General features: G+C 30.0%; 2 protein-coding genes across 10 annotated transcripts; one reads left to right on the top strand and one right to left on the bottom strand.

Annotated features, from left to right (window-relative positions):
- Positions 1–1495: 1495 nt before the first annotated feature.
- On the top strand, positions 1496–6598 carry LOC107954427 (glycerol-3-phosphate acyltransferase, chloroplastic). 9 transcript variants are annotated; one of them, XR_005915794.1, is made up of 9 exons: positions 1498–2151; positions 2221–2529; positions 2990–3196; positions 3297–3357; positions 3925–3987; positions 5332–5389; positions 5961–6062; positions 6154–6242; positions 6324–6598. XR_005915794.1 is itself a non-coding variant. In XM_041096712.1 (7 exons), the coding sequence occupies exons 4-7, from the start codon at positions 3977–3979 to the stop codon at positions 6352–6354; spliced, it is 372 nt and encodes a 123-aa protein (XP_040952646.1). In that variant the 5' UTR covers positions 1500–2529; positions 3027–3196; positions 3297–3357; positions 3925–3976; the 3' UTR covers positions 6355–6598. The 9 variants fall into 9 exon arrangements, 5 of the variants coding, with proteins under 5 accessions (XP_040952646.1, XP_040952644.1, XP_040952649.1 ...); XR_005915795.1 differs by having other exon boundaries at positions 1496–2333; positions 2417–2529; positions 3027–3196; positions 3297–3987; XR_005915792.1 differs by lacking the exon at positions 3297–3357.
- Positions 6599–13928: 7330 nt separating this feature from the next.
- Positions 13929–14977, bottom strand: LOC107956103 (small ubiquitin-related modifier 1). Its single transcript, XM_016891846.1, has 3 exons — positions 14831–14977; positions 14589–14738; positions 13929–13991 (listed from the first exon to the last, which is right to left on the bottom strand). The coding sequence occupies exons 1-3, from the start codon at positions 14975–14977 to the stop codon at positions 13929–13931; spliced, it is 360 nt and encodes a 119-aa protein (XP_016747335.1).
- Between the last annotated feature and the right edge of the window lie 2836 nt (positions 14978–17813).

The following is a 17813-nucleotide window of genomic DNA, read 5'->3' as shown; positions in this document are numbered from 1 at the left end:
ACTACTTTACTAGAAAAATATATTAAATTATGAGTAAAATAAAATATCATAAAACTTTAATTGTAAAAGATACGATGGTATTAATTTTAAATATTTAATTAATTATTATTATAGTTTAGGGTTTAATATATATGGTTTAGGGTATATGATTTAGGGTATATGGTTAATTTAGGATTTAAGACCGATTTAGGAGTTACAATTTTAAGGTTTATAGATTATGGAATTAGGGATTAGGGATTAGGGATTTTGGTTTAAGGGTTGTAATCTAGGGGTTAGGGGTTAGAGATTAAGAGTTAGTGTTTTAAGGTTTATGAATTCAGTGTCAGGTTAGAGTTTAGGGTTTAGATTAATTAGTGTGTTCTAATTTATATTGAATAAGGTGTAGGGGTTAGGGGTTAGGGATTTGGGTTAGGGTTAGGGTTGAGGATTTAGGGTCTAGATTAATTAGTGTTTTTTAATTTATATATTAAATAAGATTTAGGGGTTAGTAGTTAGGGGTTAGGGGTTAGAGGTTAGGGGTTAAGAGTTAGTGATTTAGGGTTTAAAGATTTGAGGTCGGGTTAGGGTTTAAGGTTTAGATTAATTAGTATTTTTTTAATTCCTATATTAATTAAGTTTTTATATAATTGTAAAAGAGGGGTTAGGGGTTTAGGATTTATGTTTTATGATTCAGGGTTTAGGAGATAGGGATTAAGGGTTTAGATTCATTGGTGTTTTTTAATTTATATATTAAATAATTTCTTATATAATTGTAAAAGAGATAATAATAATTTTAATATATTAAAATTATTATTATCTCTTTTACAATTATATAAGAGATAATAGATCAATTTTATACATATTAAATGGTTCAGGATTTAAGGTTTACTTTAGATTTGTTAAATGATAAAATTTTATACAATTAATTAATGTTTTTATATTTAAAAATATTTAATCTAAATTTAGATTAAATGGTTTAAATCATTTGATATATTTAAATATTATATTTTAAAAAAATGATAAATAAATAAATTAATGTAACAAATTAATATAACAGATTGACAATAAAAGAGATAATATGAATTTTAATTTATTAAAATTATCATTAATATAGTTTTTTAAAGTTTTTTTTTCATATTTTAAAATTTTTTGTTTTTGTTTTCTTACATAAAAAATTATATAAAAATTTTAAAATTTATCTTATTCTTTTAAATATTACTTAAATTTTCAAAATTTATTTATTTAAATTTGATATGAATTATATAATAATTAAATATAAAATTGTAAGAAAAAGTCAATCATTAGTGGCGTTTATGAGAAAAACGCCGCAAAATGTAAGCAATAGCGGCGTTTTTATGAAAAACGCCACAAATACGCATTGAATTTTTTAAAACGTAAAGTGTCACGGTAAAAATTTAATTTTATTTTTAGTGGCGTTTTTATAAAAAACGCCACAAAATTCATTTTAGTTAAAAAAATTCGCGCTGCTTTTTTCCCAAATTTCTCCCCTAAAACCCAAAAACGAAAAAACCCCAAATTTCCCCCCCAAATTTTTCTTATTTCTCTCTTCCAAAAGCACATATTTTGAAGACCAAATGGCAACAATTTCAGCATTTTCAACTCCTTTGCATTTAATCTCCAAAACCCATTTTAAATCTCCTAAAAACCTCTTCTTTTATCCAAATTCTATCCATTTTCAGACCAAAGTTTCCACCTTTTCTTCCAATAACTTGACCTTATCCTTCAAAAACAGCAAAACTCTTTACGGTACTTGGAAACTCAAGTCTGCAGAAGAAGAAGAAACAGCTGTTGTTGAACAAGAACGAGAAGAAACAACTGTCGCCGAACAAGAGTCTGTTTCCCCCCAATTTCCCCAAATAGACAGTCCTTTTATTTTTCCCAAACCATTTCTCCCCCTACCCCGATTCCCTTTATTTTTGAATTTGCAACAATATGGGAAGTCATCCAAGCTATCACTCAATGCTTTTGAATTTGTTTTTTTTTTAGGGAAAAAGTTCAATGCTTTTTTAATATTTTCATAACTTTAAAACCCGCCAAAAGAAAATCTTGCCATAGCTGTAAGTTTAACCTCGTATCATTCCGCTCTGGAACATGCATCTCTCCGCCGCGATTAACTCATTCAAGTCCTCCAATCTCATCTCATGGAAAACGGTACCTTCCCTCACTCCCAAAACATCCTAACCTGATCTCCATTTCCGTTAACTTCTACTGTGATCCCAGACCGGTAAGCTTCAACAAACCCTAGCAGGATGCATCAAACTGTCGGGAAAAACACTTCAGTCGGGGAAGGTCTCGAAGGTAAAGATATGGCCGGGATTCACCAGCCAAGGAAGGTACTTTGAGTTTCACTCAAATTTGATTCCTGCATCCATCGATTTTGTTCGAGAATCACTGTTGTGTACCTCTCTTTGCAAAGACGGATACAAGATTCGGACCGTCGAGCATTTGCTTTCGGCTTTGGAAGCTAAAGGCATTGACAATTGTAGAATTCAGATTCAAAGTCTCGATTCTGAGGATACTGAGGTCGAGGTTAGTGCCATAATTTTTGTTTGGATATCAAAATTGATTTTTAATTTGCTTAAAATTGTAAGTTTTGTTATTCATTTGGTTGTTACTTTTGTCACATTCTTTCCTTTTTGCAAGAAAAGCGACTTTTCCTGTAAGGTATTGTTGGATAATAAAATGCATGATTTTACATTTTACATGGAACAAATATATATTCAATTGTTCGTTCACTTCAAGACAACTTTGGAGCAAGCTAAAAGCATGAAGCTGCAATCTAACAGCCGGAAAGAACCTTTGAAGGCCATATTGTAGGATATGCGTTCTAGATTGAGGGATGAGCGAGGAGATTTAAACATAGTCAATGAATTTGTAGAGAGAACTGTTTAATGTAACATATAATGTACAAACACTGTAATAATTTAGCTGAGTCTCTTTTTTCATACAATTTTATAGATGGTGATGATTGGAATTTTAACTAACACAGGTTCCTATTTTTGATGGGTCTGCAAATGCTTGGGTAGAGGCAATAGAACAAGTTGGCAGAAAAGAGGCCTTGGATCGGTGTGGCAACAATGTTGAGAAATTGGCACCATATTTGAGTGAACCATTTTATGTTTCGAGAAATGATTCTTTTATGGTTGCCTTCCCTGCTTCAAAGGTTCACATATCTTGTGGAATTGACTTTCCAAAGGTAAATTCTTTTGTTCTTTGGTATGCTGATTGTTAACCACATTGAATTCAAATGGTAATTGTCTCGTTAGTCTTGCTTTACCTTTTCTTCTCTTTTTCAGGGGAAATAGGAAAACAGTTTAAGAGCTTATCCTTTTTAACTTTTAATCGGCTTGGATGTGGGTAATGTGCAACTTTTTAATCACTTGGTTATAAAGACATCACAAGAGATCAGTTTTGTGCATAATCTATTTTTTTTTTACACTTTTAGCTCAGTCGAAATGTTTCTAATATGTGCTTGAAGTTGCTGTGTATTCTAGGGGCTTTGGTGCTTTGTTGATGTACCATGATTCAGGATAATCACTTAGTTTAGATGCTTTATAAATGTTAATCCTGTTGTAATTTGTCCATTGCATTTCAATAAATTTAGGTTGGTAATTTTCTTGAGCCAAATCTTTTGAAATTCATTGTGGAAATGCTTAATGATACTGTTTAGTTAATCATTTTTTTTTTCATTTGAGGTTTTTATTGCATTTATGCCTATATACATGTAGCTTCTGTCCCAATTAAAACATTGTTTGGTTTTTAATTACAAGCTTTTCCATGCATATTGACTGAGAATGTATGTATGCCTATATACATGCATATTGTGGAAATGTTCTTCTTTATAATTCTTGTTTTAGGTTTTCATTTTTTTTCTGAATGACTGACAGCTTCGATGCACCATTTTTTTGAACTATTTTTTTGCAGCGATTGGGTTTAATGTAGAGGTTGTACAATACAACAACATCAAGTTTCAAGTATGGGATTTAGGTAAGTTAACGTTAATAAATCTGAAATAGCAGCTGATGTAGTTTATACAAATGGAGTTCAATTTAATTTATCGAATCATTGAAATTTGTCTTAATCCTTTTACTTAAAATTGAATCATTTAATTGGTTTAATTTATTTAACACGTTAACTGTTGTGGTGTGTCTTCTAACTAATGGAGATGCAACCTCTTAAGTTACTTTGCTTCCTCTATTTATTTAATTCTGATATGCGGATATCTTGTGGGTTTTTCTGGCTGCTCTTTAGCTGGACATACATACAATCAGTATATGTCCAGCTGCTCTTTAGCTGGTTACATAATTTTTTATTCAGTATATGTCATATTCATGTTAGGACCTGTTTTGATGTTTATTTTACAGCAGTAGGCGACTGTTTAAAGGTAAAATTTTAATTTACCCCTGTTCAAGAAAATTATGTTAGCTAAAACAATAACCTCGTTGATTTTCTGACTTGCTTAATATAGATTAGTTGTTTCATGTTTGGAAACTTTTGATGCTCTTGGTCTTATGTCCTGCAGTCATTGACAAAAATTTGGTTCTCATTCTTCACTTAACAAGTCCAGTGGCACATACATATGTAAACTAGGAAATTGAAACAAGAAAGAAACGCAAAGCCAAAGCACATTGATACTCTTGAATGATAGTTATAAATGAATAATATGCCTGACTTGGCATTTATAAAACTCACATGCTTGAAGGATAGAACAGAAATTGCTGTTAGAATTGGATTGTCTGCTTTAAGTGTCTATGACATGTTTGATATTGGTTTCATTGGAAGAATTCATTGGTTTCATTGGTTTCTCTGCTGATATCAATTAATTTGTAAAAGCTTCCTGAAAATTAAGCATGTGCTTTGCTGAAGGAATTTGTATTTTTAAAATTTCATAATTCTATTTTGTAAACCATGGTAATAAACTTTAAGGTTCATGGATATAGATATATATATATAGAGAGAGAGAGAAGTGAAATAGGGACTGTAATTCTTTCTTAATTATTAGCTACTATTTGAGACCATCCAAGGTTAAGCTTATTCCATGTTTCTTATCTTGTGCAGTCTTTTTTGTGTTTTTTTCATTGAGGGTTTCATAGGGTCTTTAGTAGTTTTCCTCTTCTTCATGTTTGATTATTTATCATCAACCGAATTGACAAAAATGCAAAGAAAAAGAAGCATGTATTTTGTATATTTAACTTATTCACCCTCTTTCATGTGCTTCATATAACATTTATGTTATTCATATTTAAAATCACTGAAGGACATGTTCGGTCTCTTTTTTTTAAAATTAAAAAAATCACTTCTCTTAACATCTGTGTATTATGTTCTTTGCAGAAATTCATATGTTGGCAATCTTTCTCTTTTCTATGAAATAGAGGAGAAGCTTAAGCAGGTGACTATGCTCAGTTTTCTTTTTCCTTTTACTTGATTCCTCTAAACAAGACCGAGTTTTGCTCCAGCATCTTTTTCACTAAGATGTCATTGTCATTATTTACTTTTTGAACAAACGTACTGTTAATCATAACATGATTTATCCATCATAGAGCTGCTTGGTAGTAAGTTGATGAAATTTTTTATTCTGTATGCTACAATACTTGCATATTCTTTGATTAATAACTAACAAGAACGTGCATCTGAGGAAGAAATAAAATAATAGGTTTGTATGTTAAATTTGTGTCCATTTTATTTTAATTTCTTAATTTTCATCAGCTTTAGATCATGTTAATTTATATTTTTTTTATGCAAGCAAGGCTGAAGTTATATATTAGTATTCAGAAGGAAAGTTTAATGGTGTTTTCCTTTCAATTTTGTATTGGCATAAGCTAAACGTGGTCATATTAAGTTTTCAACATTCGGGAAACTTTTACGTGCAACTGGGACTTAGGAAGCTTGCAATACTGGCTAAATCTTTCATGTTTAAACTGGCTTTTTCATGGATCTAATTGTCAGACAATTGGGTGCAGGGTCACAACGTTGTACTTATATCAAACCATCATACTGAAGCTGACCCAATCATCATCTCATTGTTGCTTGAGAAAGCAAATCCGCATATTGCTGAGAACATGGTGATTCTCTCTTGAATTAATTTCTCATTCTGAGCCTGCTGATCTATGCCCTTGAGGCCTTGACTGTACTTGGGTTCTGTGGTTGCAATAGCTGCCGGGATGGTACATAGCTTGGCTATTACTGAAGATGGAGCATTATTTTATTGGGTTTCCTCAGATCCTCATCTTAGATGCCAACAGGTTCTATTCCATTGTCTTTGTTGATTTTAACTTCCCCTGGAGTGAAGCTTTTATTTACTTCATTTGGATGAATTTGTACAGCTATATTCCCTTTGTGAGAAAACAATCGTAAGCATTTCTGCTGGTAAGTACTGGGCTACTACTGCTACTGCTACATGTGGGATGGCAAGAAAAGTATGGAAAAACCACATTTTGCAACTCGGTTACACCGAGTTAAGGGAAAAAAGATCCCTTAAAGAGTTGATTTTGAGAGTTGGTCATGAGAGAATGTAACTTGTAAACAATTTTCTAATATAGAATGTAACTTGTAAACAGAACTTATGTAATTCTAATATAGAATGTAAACAATTTTCTTATGTAATTCTAATATAGGATGTAACTTGTTTTAATTTTCTTAATCTAAATTCATTAATTTTTATATTTAGCTTTAAAGTTAAAATTTTAATAGAAATTTTAATTTAATATTTTTTATCCTTAAAAGTATATAGTTTAAAGTTTAAATTTTAAAAATAAAACATAATATAATATTTATGATAGAAATATATATTATTTAATTAAAATATTTTTTTAAGTCATGTTTTTAGCGGCATTTATGGTAAAAGTGACGCTAAAGGTCCTGGTCTTTAGCGGCGTTTGTGGGAAAAGCGCCGCTAAAGGTCCTGGTCTTTAGCGGCGTTTATAGAAAAAGCGCCGCTAAAGGTCCTAGTCTTTAGCGGTGTTTGTGGGAAAAGCGTCGCTAAAGGTTCTGGTCTTTAGCGGCATTTGTGGAAAAAGCGCCACTAAAATTAGCGACGCATTCATTAGCGGCGTTTTTTTTGGCGCTAAAAAGCGCCGCAAATACTTTTAGTGACGCTAAAAGGCGCCGCTAAAGACCTAAAAAAGCGCCGCTAAAAGCCTGTTTTGGTGTAGTGAATATCTTCATCTTTTAAGGCGGTAGTTAAAATTTTTATTAAATATTTATTTAATACGGGTTTAAATAATATAATTTTAAATTAATCTCTAAATTATAATTTTCATTTTAAATTGATTCCTAAACTTTAAAACGTTTTGATTACATTTCCGAACTATAGATGTTAAATAAATCATGCCCTATAAAATCTTATATTACATAATTTAAAAGGAAAATTTTTAAAGAGAAGTCAAATGTTCACATAACTTTAAAAAATAAAAAACTAGAAATAAAGTAAAATCAAAAAGAAAAGTGAATAAAATTTTTCTAGAAGTTTCGAAAATCTCAAAATCAACGATTTTAATAACAGAGGGACTTTATTAATATAACATAGATATTTTGAAGATATAATTAAAATATATTAAAATTAAAAAACCAATTTAAAATGAGATTCATAATTTAAAAATATTTATTACAATTAACTCATCATATTTATTATATTTGCTTGCCTGTTAGAAAAAGTCAAAGAATTTATTGCATGACTGAAATATTCAATAAATCTAGTTTCTATTAAAGAAGAGAAATGATTGTATGAAATAGGGACGACATGCCATCATGTATCTCTTTTCAATTATTTAATGATATTTCAATAATTTTTTTATGTCATTTATACATAATTTTAGTATTTTTATCTTGAACTTTGAACCCTAAACTTGAACTCGAAACTTTTAACCCCGAATCCTAAACTTGACATTTTAGTTTAGGGTTCAAGGTTTGGGTTTATGGATCCAAATTTAGGTTCAGGGTTTAAGTTCAAGGTCTAAGGTTTGGGGTTCAAGATTCAAGTTTAGGGTTACCAAAATTATGCATTAATGACATCGAAGTGTCATTAAATAATTGAAAAATGATACCGGATGACATGACGCCCCTGTTTCATACAATCCATTCTCACTAGAGAAAATATCACACTTTAAGGTCATTTTACTTTGGCATGATAACCTTTTTGGTTCTCCAACTTTACAAAATAAGTTATTTTAGCTCATTATTTATTTTCGTCTCTTTTAGCCTTTGAGATTTCATTTTTTTTTGTCAAATCACCCCAAAATAGATAGAAAAGCTAACGTTTGTTGGCATGACTTACACGTGGATTGTCACGTGGATAAAATGTCAACATTTTAATTAATTATTCAAAATTTAAAATATATTAAAAATAATTTTTTATAATTTTTTAATAATTTTAATGATTTTTAAATTTTTTATAATATTTTTTGAATTTTAAAAATTTTAAAAATGTATTTAAATATTTATGTGTCATCCACATGTATGCTAGCAAAGTAAAAAAAGTTATTTTTCCATCTATTTTTGGATGATTTGACAAAAAAAAGTTTAAAGACTAAAAACAGAAAAATTAAATGGAGAACTAAAATATTTTTTTATAATATTAGAGAGCTAAAAAAATCATTATACCTTTACTTCATGTAGTTTTACATAAATTCAACTTTTATTAAAAATTATCAAACACTTTAAGGTCATATTTTACATGTCATTTTACTTTTAAGTTTCTTTTGATCTCAATTTCAATGATAATTGTAACTATACAAACGATGGTGGTTACGTCTTTTATATAAAACTTCAATTATTAAGATTAAACAATTCAAATTATAATTAACTCGACTTAAACTATTAATTAATTAATTAATTGAAATAATTTTAAAAAAGAATCTACATGTTTATACCTAATAAGATTCGAACTTAATTACGTAATTAATTAATAAAATAAATTTAAAAAAGAACTTACACATTTACAAGTATAAGAGTTCAACATAATATTTTTAAAATTCTAAAAATTGGAAAAATGTAACAACCCGTTTTTAGTGAAATTGGAACAGTGGTTTCGGGACCACAAATCCGTGTTCGGAAGGAAAATTATTTTAATATTATTTCATGGATTTGCATTATGATAGGAATACCGTATGAAAAATTCGTAAAGAAATTTTACGATTACATGATTAATTTAATATAAAGGACCAAATTGCATAAAGTACAAAAGTTGGATTCTAGTAGCTATAGGTATCAAATAGCTATAGAATTCAAATTTTGAGGTCTTTATATGGCAAAAAGACCATTAGGTGGAGTTAGTAGATAAACATGATTAGTCATCATGGGAAAATCTAATAAAGAAAAGGACTAAATTGGAAAGTGGAAATAACAAAAGATGATAAATGATTAAATAACAAAATATCATCTTTTTCATCATCTTTCCCAAATTATTCCACATGGAAACCCTAGTTAGAAGAAATTGAAGGTAGCAAGCTTATTTGGCTCAATTAGGTGAGTATTCAAGTCCCGTTTTTAGTAATTTTTATGTTTCTAAGATCGTAATAGCTTAATTTAACTATCTCGGGGATTAATTTGCAAAGTTATCAAAGTACTTGGGCTTTTCCATGGATGAATATAGCTGAATTATGAAGTTTTATGGCAGAAAATGGAAGGTTGTTGATAGATAAAAAAAACTTTTGAAAAGGGAATTTTGATGAAATTATGATTTAGGGACTAAATTGAAAAGTTGTAAAATTCAAAGAAAAATTATGAATTTTATGAAATACATGGGCTTCTATTGTTACATATAAAAATCGGCTAGGCTTGGAATAATGATTAAATTGTATGAATTTCATTTTTCGAGCCTAATGACGAAATTAGAATTAATTAAAAGTATAGGGAAAAATGATAATTTTGTCTAAGATGTGAAATGGGTTGAATTGAATATGAGTTGTATTGAATTGATGTTAAATTCATTCGTATAGATCCGGATAGATCAAAAACGGAGTCAGATCGTAGAAAAGAAAAGGTGTCGGATTAGTAGATTTTACGTACACGAACAACTGTCGAGGTAAGTTCGTGTAACTAAATTGTATATTTATATATTTGAATTGAATATTGCGTATGTGAATTGTGTAATTGACATGTATGAAAATTAGTCACATATCCGATAAATGTTAAGTCTTCTTTGAATAGATAAAATTCGATGGATACAGGTTCCCGATTGGTTGTGATCCTATATGTGTTGCGGACACACCATAGCTCGAAAGAGCGTCCCGTTATATGGTTCCTGCGAGCTTCCCGTTAATATGGCTCCGGATAGCCATATATCAGGAAGCTCCTGATATATGGCTATTTGTGAGCTTCCCGATTAAAGGCTCTTTGTAAGCTTCCTGATTAATGGCTCTCCGGAGCTTCCCGATATGGCTCGCTTGAACTTCCTGATATATGGCTATCCGGAGCTTCCTGATTAATGGCTCTTCAGAGCTACCCGTTATTGGCTCACATGAGCTTCCTAAATATGGCTCTTATGAGCTTCCTGTTATACAGCTCAGAAAAGCTTCCCGTTATATGGCTCGAGAGAGAACTTCCCATTTATTTGCTCGTATGAGCATTCCCTAATATAAATTGACGATTTATAGCTTTGTACACTTCAAGTGTACTACCCTTGTATCCATCGATATTTTAAATTATTTAACGGGTAAAGTTCTGATATGAGATGATATGAATTCAAGATGAATTATTATGAGAAATACTTTAAATACAAAGATATGATATGTACATGTTCATGGACACTTGAAGTGATAAATTCATGTATGTGGAAATTGAATATTGATTAGTTCATTCATGTTTCTTGGTATTTATGTGAATTACATGACTAACAAGCTTGATGATGACATGTGTTTAGGCAATTGGCCAAATTGGTTTGAACATGTTTATTTTGCTTACCTTAAATGTGAATTAATTGGTAAGTTAATTTCCTGTTATACGAAATTACTAAGCATTAAATGCTTACTCTGTTCATTTCTTCTGTTTTATAGTATTCGGAAGCTCGTAAAGGTTGAAAGCTAGTCGGAGTTACATCACACTATCCTTTAGCTCAATTCGGTATATATATAACGAACTAAATTTTGGTTATAATGGCATATATAGGTCGATTTGGGCCATTGATGGCATATATGTGTTTTGGTTATAACTAGCCTTTGGAATGACTTGTGATAGATATGTTTTGAAAAGTATATAAGAGTCTAGACATGGTTGATATGTGTTTGAAATGGATGAGTGGTGGAAATCATATGGATATATTGATGAATGGATGAAATGGCATATTTAGTACAAAGATGTTTTTATATGTATTAGGTTAACTTGATAAAAATGAAGACTTGGTCATATGTATTAATATGTCATATATGATACTTGATATTGACTTGATTTGGATGTATTGTATTGGCTTAAGAATATGTTTAAATGTTTATGTAGGTGGAAGACAAATTTGGGTGAGAAATATGGCTTGGAAATAGCCCTATTTCGTCCACATGGGCGTATGTCTCAGTCATGTGTGACATACGGCCTTGTACATAGGTGTGTGTTTTGGCAATATGTCCCCTGCACCTATTTCGTCCGTACGGGCGTGTGGCTTCACCGTATGACCCCTGCACCTACTTAATGCAAATTTTCATGTTCACATGGCCTAGCATACGGGCATGTGGCTTGGCCATGTGACCCAAGTCAGAGAGTTACACGGGTATGCATACGGGCTGGGACATAGTCATGTGCCCTATTTCGAATACCCAAACGGCCTGAGACACTGGCCTGTCTCTTAGTCGTGTGAGCCACTCGGGCGTGTGTCCCTGTACCTTGGAAGAATTTTGAGATTTTACGAAAAATTCTCTGAGTGCCCAGTTTAGTCCCGACTTGTTTCTAATATATGTTTTGGACCTCGAGGGCTCATATAAGGGACTTTATGAATAATATCTGACATGAATATTAAATAATATGAAATGTTTGTATTTGATTTGTTTATTTCGGTAATGCTCCGTAACCCTGTTCCGATGAAGGATATGGGTTAGGGGTGTTACAAAAAATCCATAAAAAAAGTCACTCAATTATTTTTATACATAATGAAGGTTAAATTGTCAGGAAGTATAAATTTTGAGGATTATAATTGTTATTATACTAACTAAAAAGTGTCACTTAATAGTCGGGTGAAAAAAAAACATTTGTGAAAAGTTTAATGACCAAATTATAACTTTTTTAGATTAAATGACTAAAATGAAAAATTACCCATAATCTAGTGACTAAAAGTGTAATTTACTCATTTTTTAAGTTCATATTGGGTATGACCGTGAACAAAAACAGAGACAATTAAAGTTATGGATTTAGATCTTATACTTGAATTTAATTAATTTTAGTCTCTATATTTTTTGAATTTTAAAATTTTGCTCTTATCCTAAATAGTAACAGTTTAATTCCTTTGATTAAATTCAATTACCACACTTGTATAGTGCATATAGTTTTAGCTTTAGTCAATCAATATTCTCCAATTAGGTCTTTCTAAGTCCTTATACTTTTTGAAATTTGAAATTTCAATGTTAATGCAAATGGCGATTCTTAATTCATTAACTAAATTTTTAGTGATTAATATGTAAAAATAACAAATTGACATGGCATTACACGTATGATAATATATTTGTTGCATCAAATTTTGAAAAATAGAAGAATTTAATTTAATGAATTTAACAATTATAATTTGGCAAGGATTGAAATTTTAAAATTTAAAAAGTACAATGACTAAAAATAATCAAATTAAAGTATAAAGATTAAATTTAAAACCCTTACAAAGTATAGAAACTAATAACAAAATTTAACCTTTTTTATTTATAATTGAAATGTATTGAGAAATGAATCCATCCCAGACGAGAAAAGGTCAAAACCTCCTCTTGATTTACACGTAACTATGAAGATCCGATAGTTTCCACCCACGGCCATTTGGAATGGGTTCACAAGTGGTGCATTGGGTTTAACTTTGGGTTTTTGTATCTTGATCGGACTATTACATATGAAATGGTTGATATATTGATTTAAATAAATAGTTGAATCAGTTTTGAACTGGATTTTGATTGAATAGTTTGAAATTAAGCTAAAAAATTGAATGGATCAGTAATTAAACTGGTTAAAAAATAATAATATTATCAACACTATCAATTAAATTTGTTCATTGGTCGAGCTATTCGTCTAAGTTCGAAGGCTTGCCCAAACTTTGTAAGGGTTTGAGTAAAAATATTAATCCCAGAAAACGAGGTTAAGAAAAAAATTAAGCCCATTTAAAAATGAGTCCGAGTTTAGGCTTAAACATTCAAGACCTGAGCCCGGCCCGACCCGATCTATTTTTAAGTTTATAATTCTTTATATTATGTTATTTTTATATATTATGTAATTTGTAACACATTAAAAAATAAACTTATACTAAATATATAATACTATTCTAATGTAAACATTAAAATAATGTTAATATGACTATATAAAAATTTCAATAAATAAAAAATATATATATTATTAAATATTAAATTAAAATAATATAAACATTTTTTAAAAAACTAAAAATAATATAGGTGGTCTTAAAATGAGTTTAGGTTAATCTTTTGTAAATATAGATGGACTTGGCCAAAATTTTAGGCTCATATTTCAAGCCGAATCAAGCTTGTACAAGTATAAAGTATGTTAATATCATGTGTATGCCCGACCTGACGTGACCTATGAACACTTCTAAAACCAAAATAGAAGAGTTGTTAAATTGTTTTCTTATAACTTGTTATAGTTAAAAAGGTTCAAAAGTTAATTGAAGAGGTATAAAAGTTTAAAGGTTTAATATTTCAAGACTAAACTCTAAATTCTAATCCCTAAACATATCAACATTCATATAAATTTGACATAATAAAACTAATTAAACATAAGACAAACACTAATCACCGGTCCGATTAGAGGCCGCCTCCAGTTTGATGAAACATGCAATCAATTTGAGATTGATCCTCCAAATTTAGCTAAAGAAATAACATTTTTGACAGTTAGAAAAAAAGCCATAAAATCAACATTGCAGGAATGTCCATAAGGTAACAGCAAATGCTCAATAATGATCAAACAGACTTCATAAGGCACTTGGTTTCGGATATAAACATGAGGATAACTCGAGGTTAAATTAGCTATAAAGCTTGAATTAATTCGACATCAAATTTATTATTCATTTTTATGTAACTTAAATTCGAGTATGAGTATCGATAAAATATAATTTTTAAAACTTTTAACATAGCATACCATTCATTTCCACAAACCTTTAAGCACTAAAATCTTAGTATTCTACACATTTTATTGCAATTTGGATAAAGCCAGCTTCAATCTTATCTTGAATGTTGAAATACATGTATCCAACACTCATATCCGATACATGGTACAAAAATACGAACTCCAAACACATAGGAAAACAAAACTTGGAAAAATATAACCACATATATTCTGCATAACATAACTTTGAGCCATCAATCGTGTAGAAACTCGGAATGAATATACGGATAACAGTTTCAGTGACAGAAAAAGTCCTTGTAACAGATGGGGGAGCATGGAAATGAAACGAAAAAAGGTACCTTAGCAGCGGTATATTTGCCTAGAAGACGACGACCTTCATGAAAAAACCGAACAGTCCGGAGATCATATTGCTTCCTTTGGCAGTATTCATGAAACATTTTGCTTAGTTTGAGATTGGGCATAATTTTAAATGCCAACCTATTCTCGTCCTAAACAAACATAAATACAAACAGTTAAAGTACAGCCAAGAGGACAATACCAAATGACAACATTTACATATACAAATGAAGTTCTTTAATACGGTTTGAACCGGGATTCCCAGAAGAAAAATACCAACAGACCCCACTTGACTCTGTATGTGAATGGTTATTCTTTTCCTCTTAGGTCGACTAGCGAGGTTATCGACTGGATTACTTCCACCGCTACTACCACCATCATTTTGAGCCATTTTTGTAAAACTCTCAGGCGTTAAGGTACAGAAAAAAGAAGAAAATGTAAAAGCCAAAGAAAGAGTAGGTAGTGGGAGTGTTTTTGAGTTTTGAAAGAGGATGATCATATTTTCCCAACTTTGTGAACAAAATATTTGGAACCCGTAACACCCAAAAGCAAAGCTCAAATGTATCAAAGTTTCAGTTTCAGATAATCCAAACTTTCCCGGAGTAAGGGTGTCTATCATTGTCTCTGTTTTTTGTTCACTCTCATACCGAAATGAACTAAAAATAAAAAATCTGATTTAATTGAAATCACTAATTTAAGGGTAAACTACATCAACAGTCCCTAAATTTTATTTAACATTATATTAAGATCATTTGATTTTCAAAACTTACATATTCAAAGGGTTAATAACAAAATTAACCCCTAAACTATAACTAAAGTATTATTTTAATACATTTAAATTTTTCCTAACAACAATTCTAAAAAAAGTTAAAAATAATCTTAAAACATCACCGGTTTAATTCTACTTTAAGATTTTCTAATAATTTTTTGAGCATTGAGATTTTTTAGGCTTTTATTATTTTTATGACTTTTTTGAGATTTTTAATGATTTTTAGTTTTATTATATTTTTAAAAAAATTACGTGAACCTTTTTTTTTCTTTTTCTTCACATGACAGTATATCATTAATTGGTTTAATTGTTTTTAAGAAAATTTTGGATTAGGGTAAGGGGATTACAGAATTAAAGTCAATGAACCAAATTAATAACAAAAATAAAGTATAAAAAATAAACTGATAAAAATAATATAAGTACCAAAGCGATAATTTACTCATACTATGGTGTCCAAAAGAGGGCCTGATTGTAATGTGTTGAATTATATGAATCCACGCCGGACGAGAAAAAAAAAAACAAAAGCTTAGGGTGTGTTTTATAACTTAGAATTTTAAATATTGAATTTTTATAGCTAAATTTTTTAAATGATGAATTTATATTAAAAAATTATTTTGTAATTTAGTAAATATAAGTATAAGATATAATTATGTTAATTAATAAAAGTAAATATTGATTTTTTTAAAATTATTTATTTTTAATTTTAATGTTATTAATATAATATATTATTTTATTTTGAATAGTTTTAGATGAAAGATAAATATGTTAATTTGAATATATCTTTTTTAAAAGATAAGTTATTTCAATTTTTTAATAATAAAATCAATTTAATATTTTATACATTAAATGATGAGTAACTACATACCTACTTATCTTATTCAACATTTTTTTATTGACAAATTTATATTAAATAAAAAATTAAAATGATAACCAAACATATTAAATAAAAAATTTCCAATGGTTTATCAAACACACCATTAGTTAGTCTATACATAACTAATGAAGATCCAGCTATGGTTTTACTAAGTCTTTGAATCACTAACATTACATAAGTCTTTGAATCACTAACATTAAATAAGTCTTGAAATTAACACATAATTGAAATGTAAGTCTTTCATATTCTCCATTTGTATCCATTTCTTCTCTCCAAAAGATCTCAATTTGCATTAAACCTACAAAAAAAAAACATGTGCAAAAATTTAGCATATACTTGGGTTGAGTTGGGTTATTAAATTATTAAATTTAGCATAAAATTTAGAATTTTATTTTTATTTATTAAATTATTTGTAATTTTTATGATTGGGTTGGGTTGGGTTGGATACTTGGGTTTGGATTGGGTTTAGGTGAATAGTGGGCCTATTTATATATTATAATTTTATTTATTAATTTTTTCGGTTAAACTGAAAAAATTTGGTTAACCAACTGGTTTCGAATTGAATTAATCGTTAACCGAAAAATCAAAAAATAATTAACCGACCCCCAACTGAAAAAATTCAGTTAACCGGTCGGTTAACCGAATTTTTTCGATTTTACCCGAATTTTACACACCCCTATATCTAACTATGGTTTCGGTATTTAAAAAGGTTTGTAATTTTGGTTATGTGGCATGTATAGGCTAGTTGGTTTGTTAAGAGTATAAGTAATTTTGGCTATTGGTGCCTATATGTTTGAAATGTATTGAGCCATGAGATTTGGCTTGTTTATAATGTGAGGTTTGATATGTAGATAGCCTTATAATTCGAATGTGCTTGTGTAGGGTTGACCCTTGTGGTTGGTGAATTAGCCTTGCAAATGGCCTATAATCATCCACACGGCTGTTCACACGGGCGTGAGACGTCTGTTACTTAGAAAATTCTTAACGTTTCAGAAATTTACATGTCAAACTAGTTTAGTCCCGAACCTTCTTAAAAGCATGTTTTAGATCTTGTAGACCTATTTAAGGGACAATGTGATTATGAATGAATGTGATATGATGATACATGATCAATGTATATGAAATGTTTGTATAATGATGTAAATTGTTCGATAATGCCTCTTAACCCTAGTCCGGAGACGGATACGGGTTAGGGGTCTTACACGTTCCCTCTAAGGAGCTATCAAAACTTTGAGATCATACTTCAAACCCTCCTCAAAGCATATGTTCTTCTCATAATCATTAGCAACTAGCCCTCGAGCATACCTATTTAATCGCAAAAACTTGGCCTCATACTCAGCCACTAATCTATCCCCTTGAGTTAGCCACATAAACTCACGTTTATGGGCCTTAATATAACTTGCTCTAACGTGCTTAACCTGGAACGCGCTTTGGAAGTAATCCCACGTTAGCTGCTCAGGCTGAATGCCCTCTTGTACAGTCAATCACCACTGATATGCTTCGTTGAATAACAGGGATACTGCACCTTTCAGTTTTTGCTCGAGGGTGCAGTCTAAGTCATTCATTATCCTTTCTGTGGCCTCT

This window comes from Gossypium hirsutum, chromosome D07, assembly GCF_007990345.1.
Source record: "Gossypium hirsutum isolate 1008001.06 chromosome D07, Gossypium_hirsutum_v2.1, whole genome shotgun sequence".
Classification (NCBI taxonomy): Eukaryota; Viridiplantae; Streptophyta; class Magnoliopsida; order Malvales; family Malvaceae; genus Gossypium; species Gossypium hirsutum.
The sequence above is the reverse complement of the archived record's forward strand: the minus strand, read 5'-3'. Positions and strand labels throughout refer to the sequence as shown.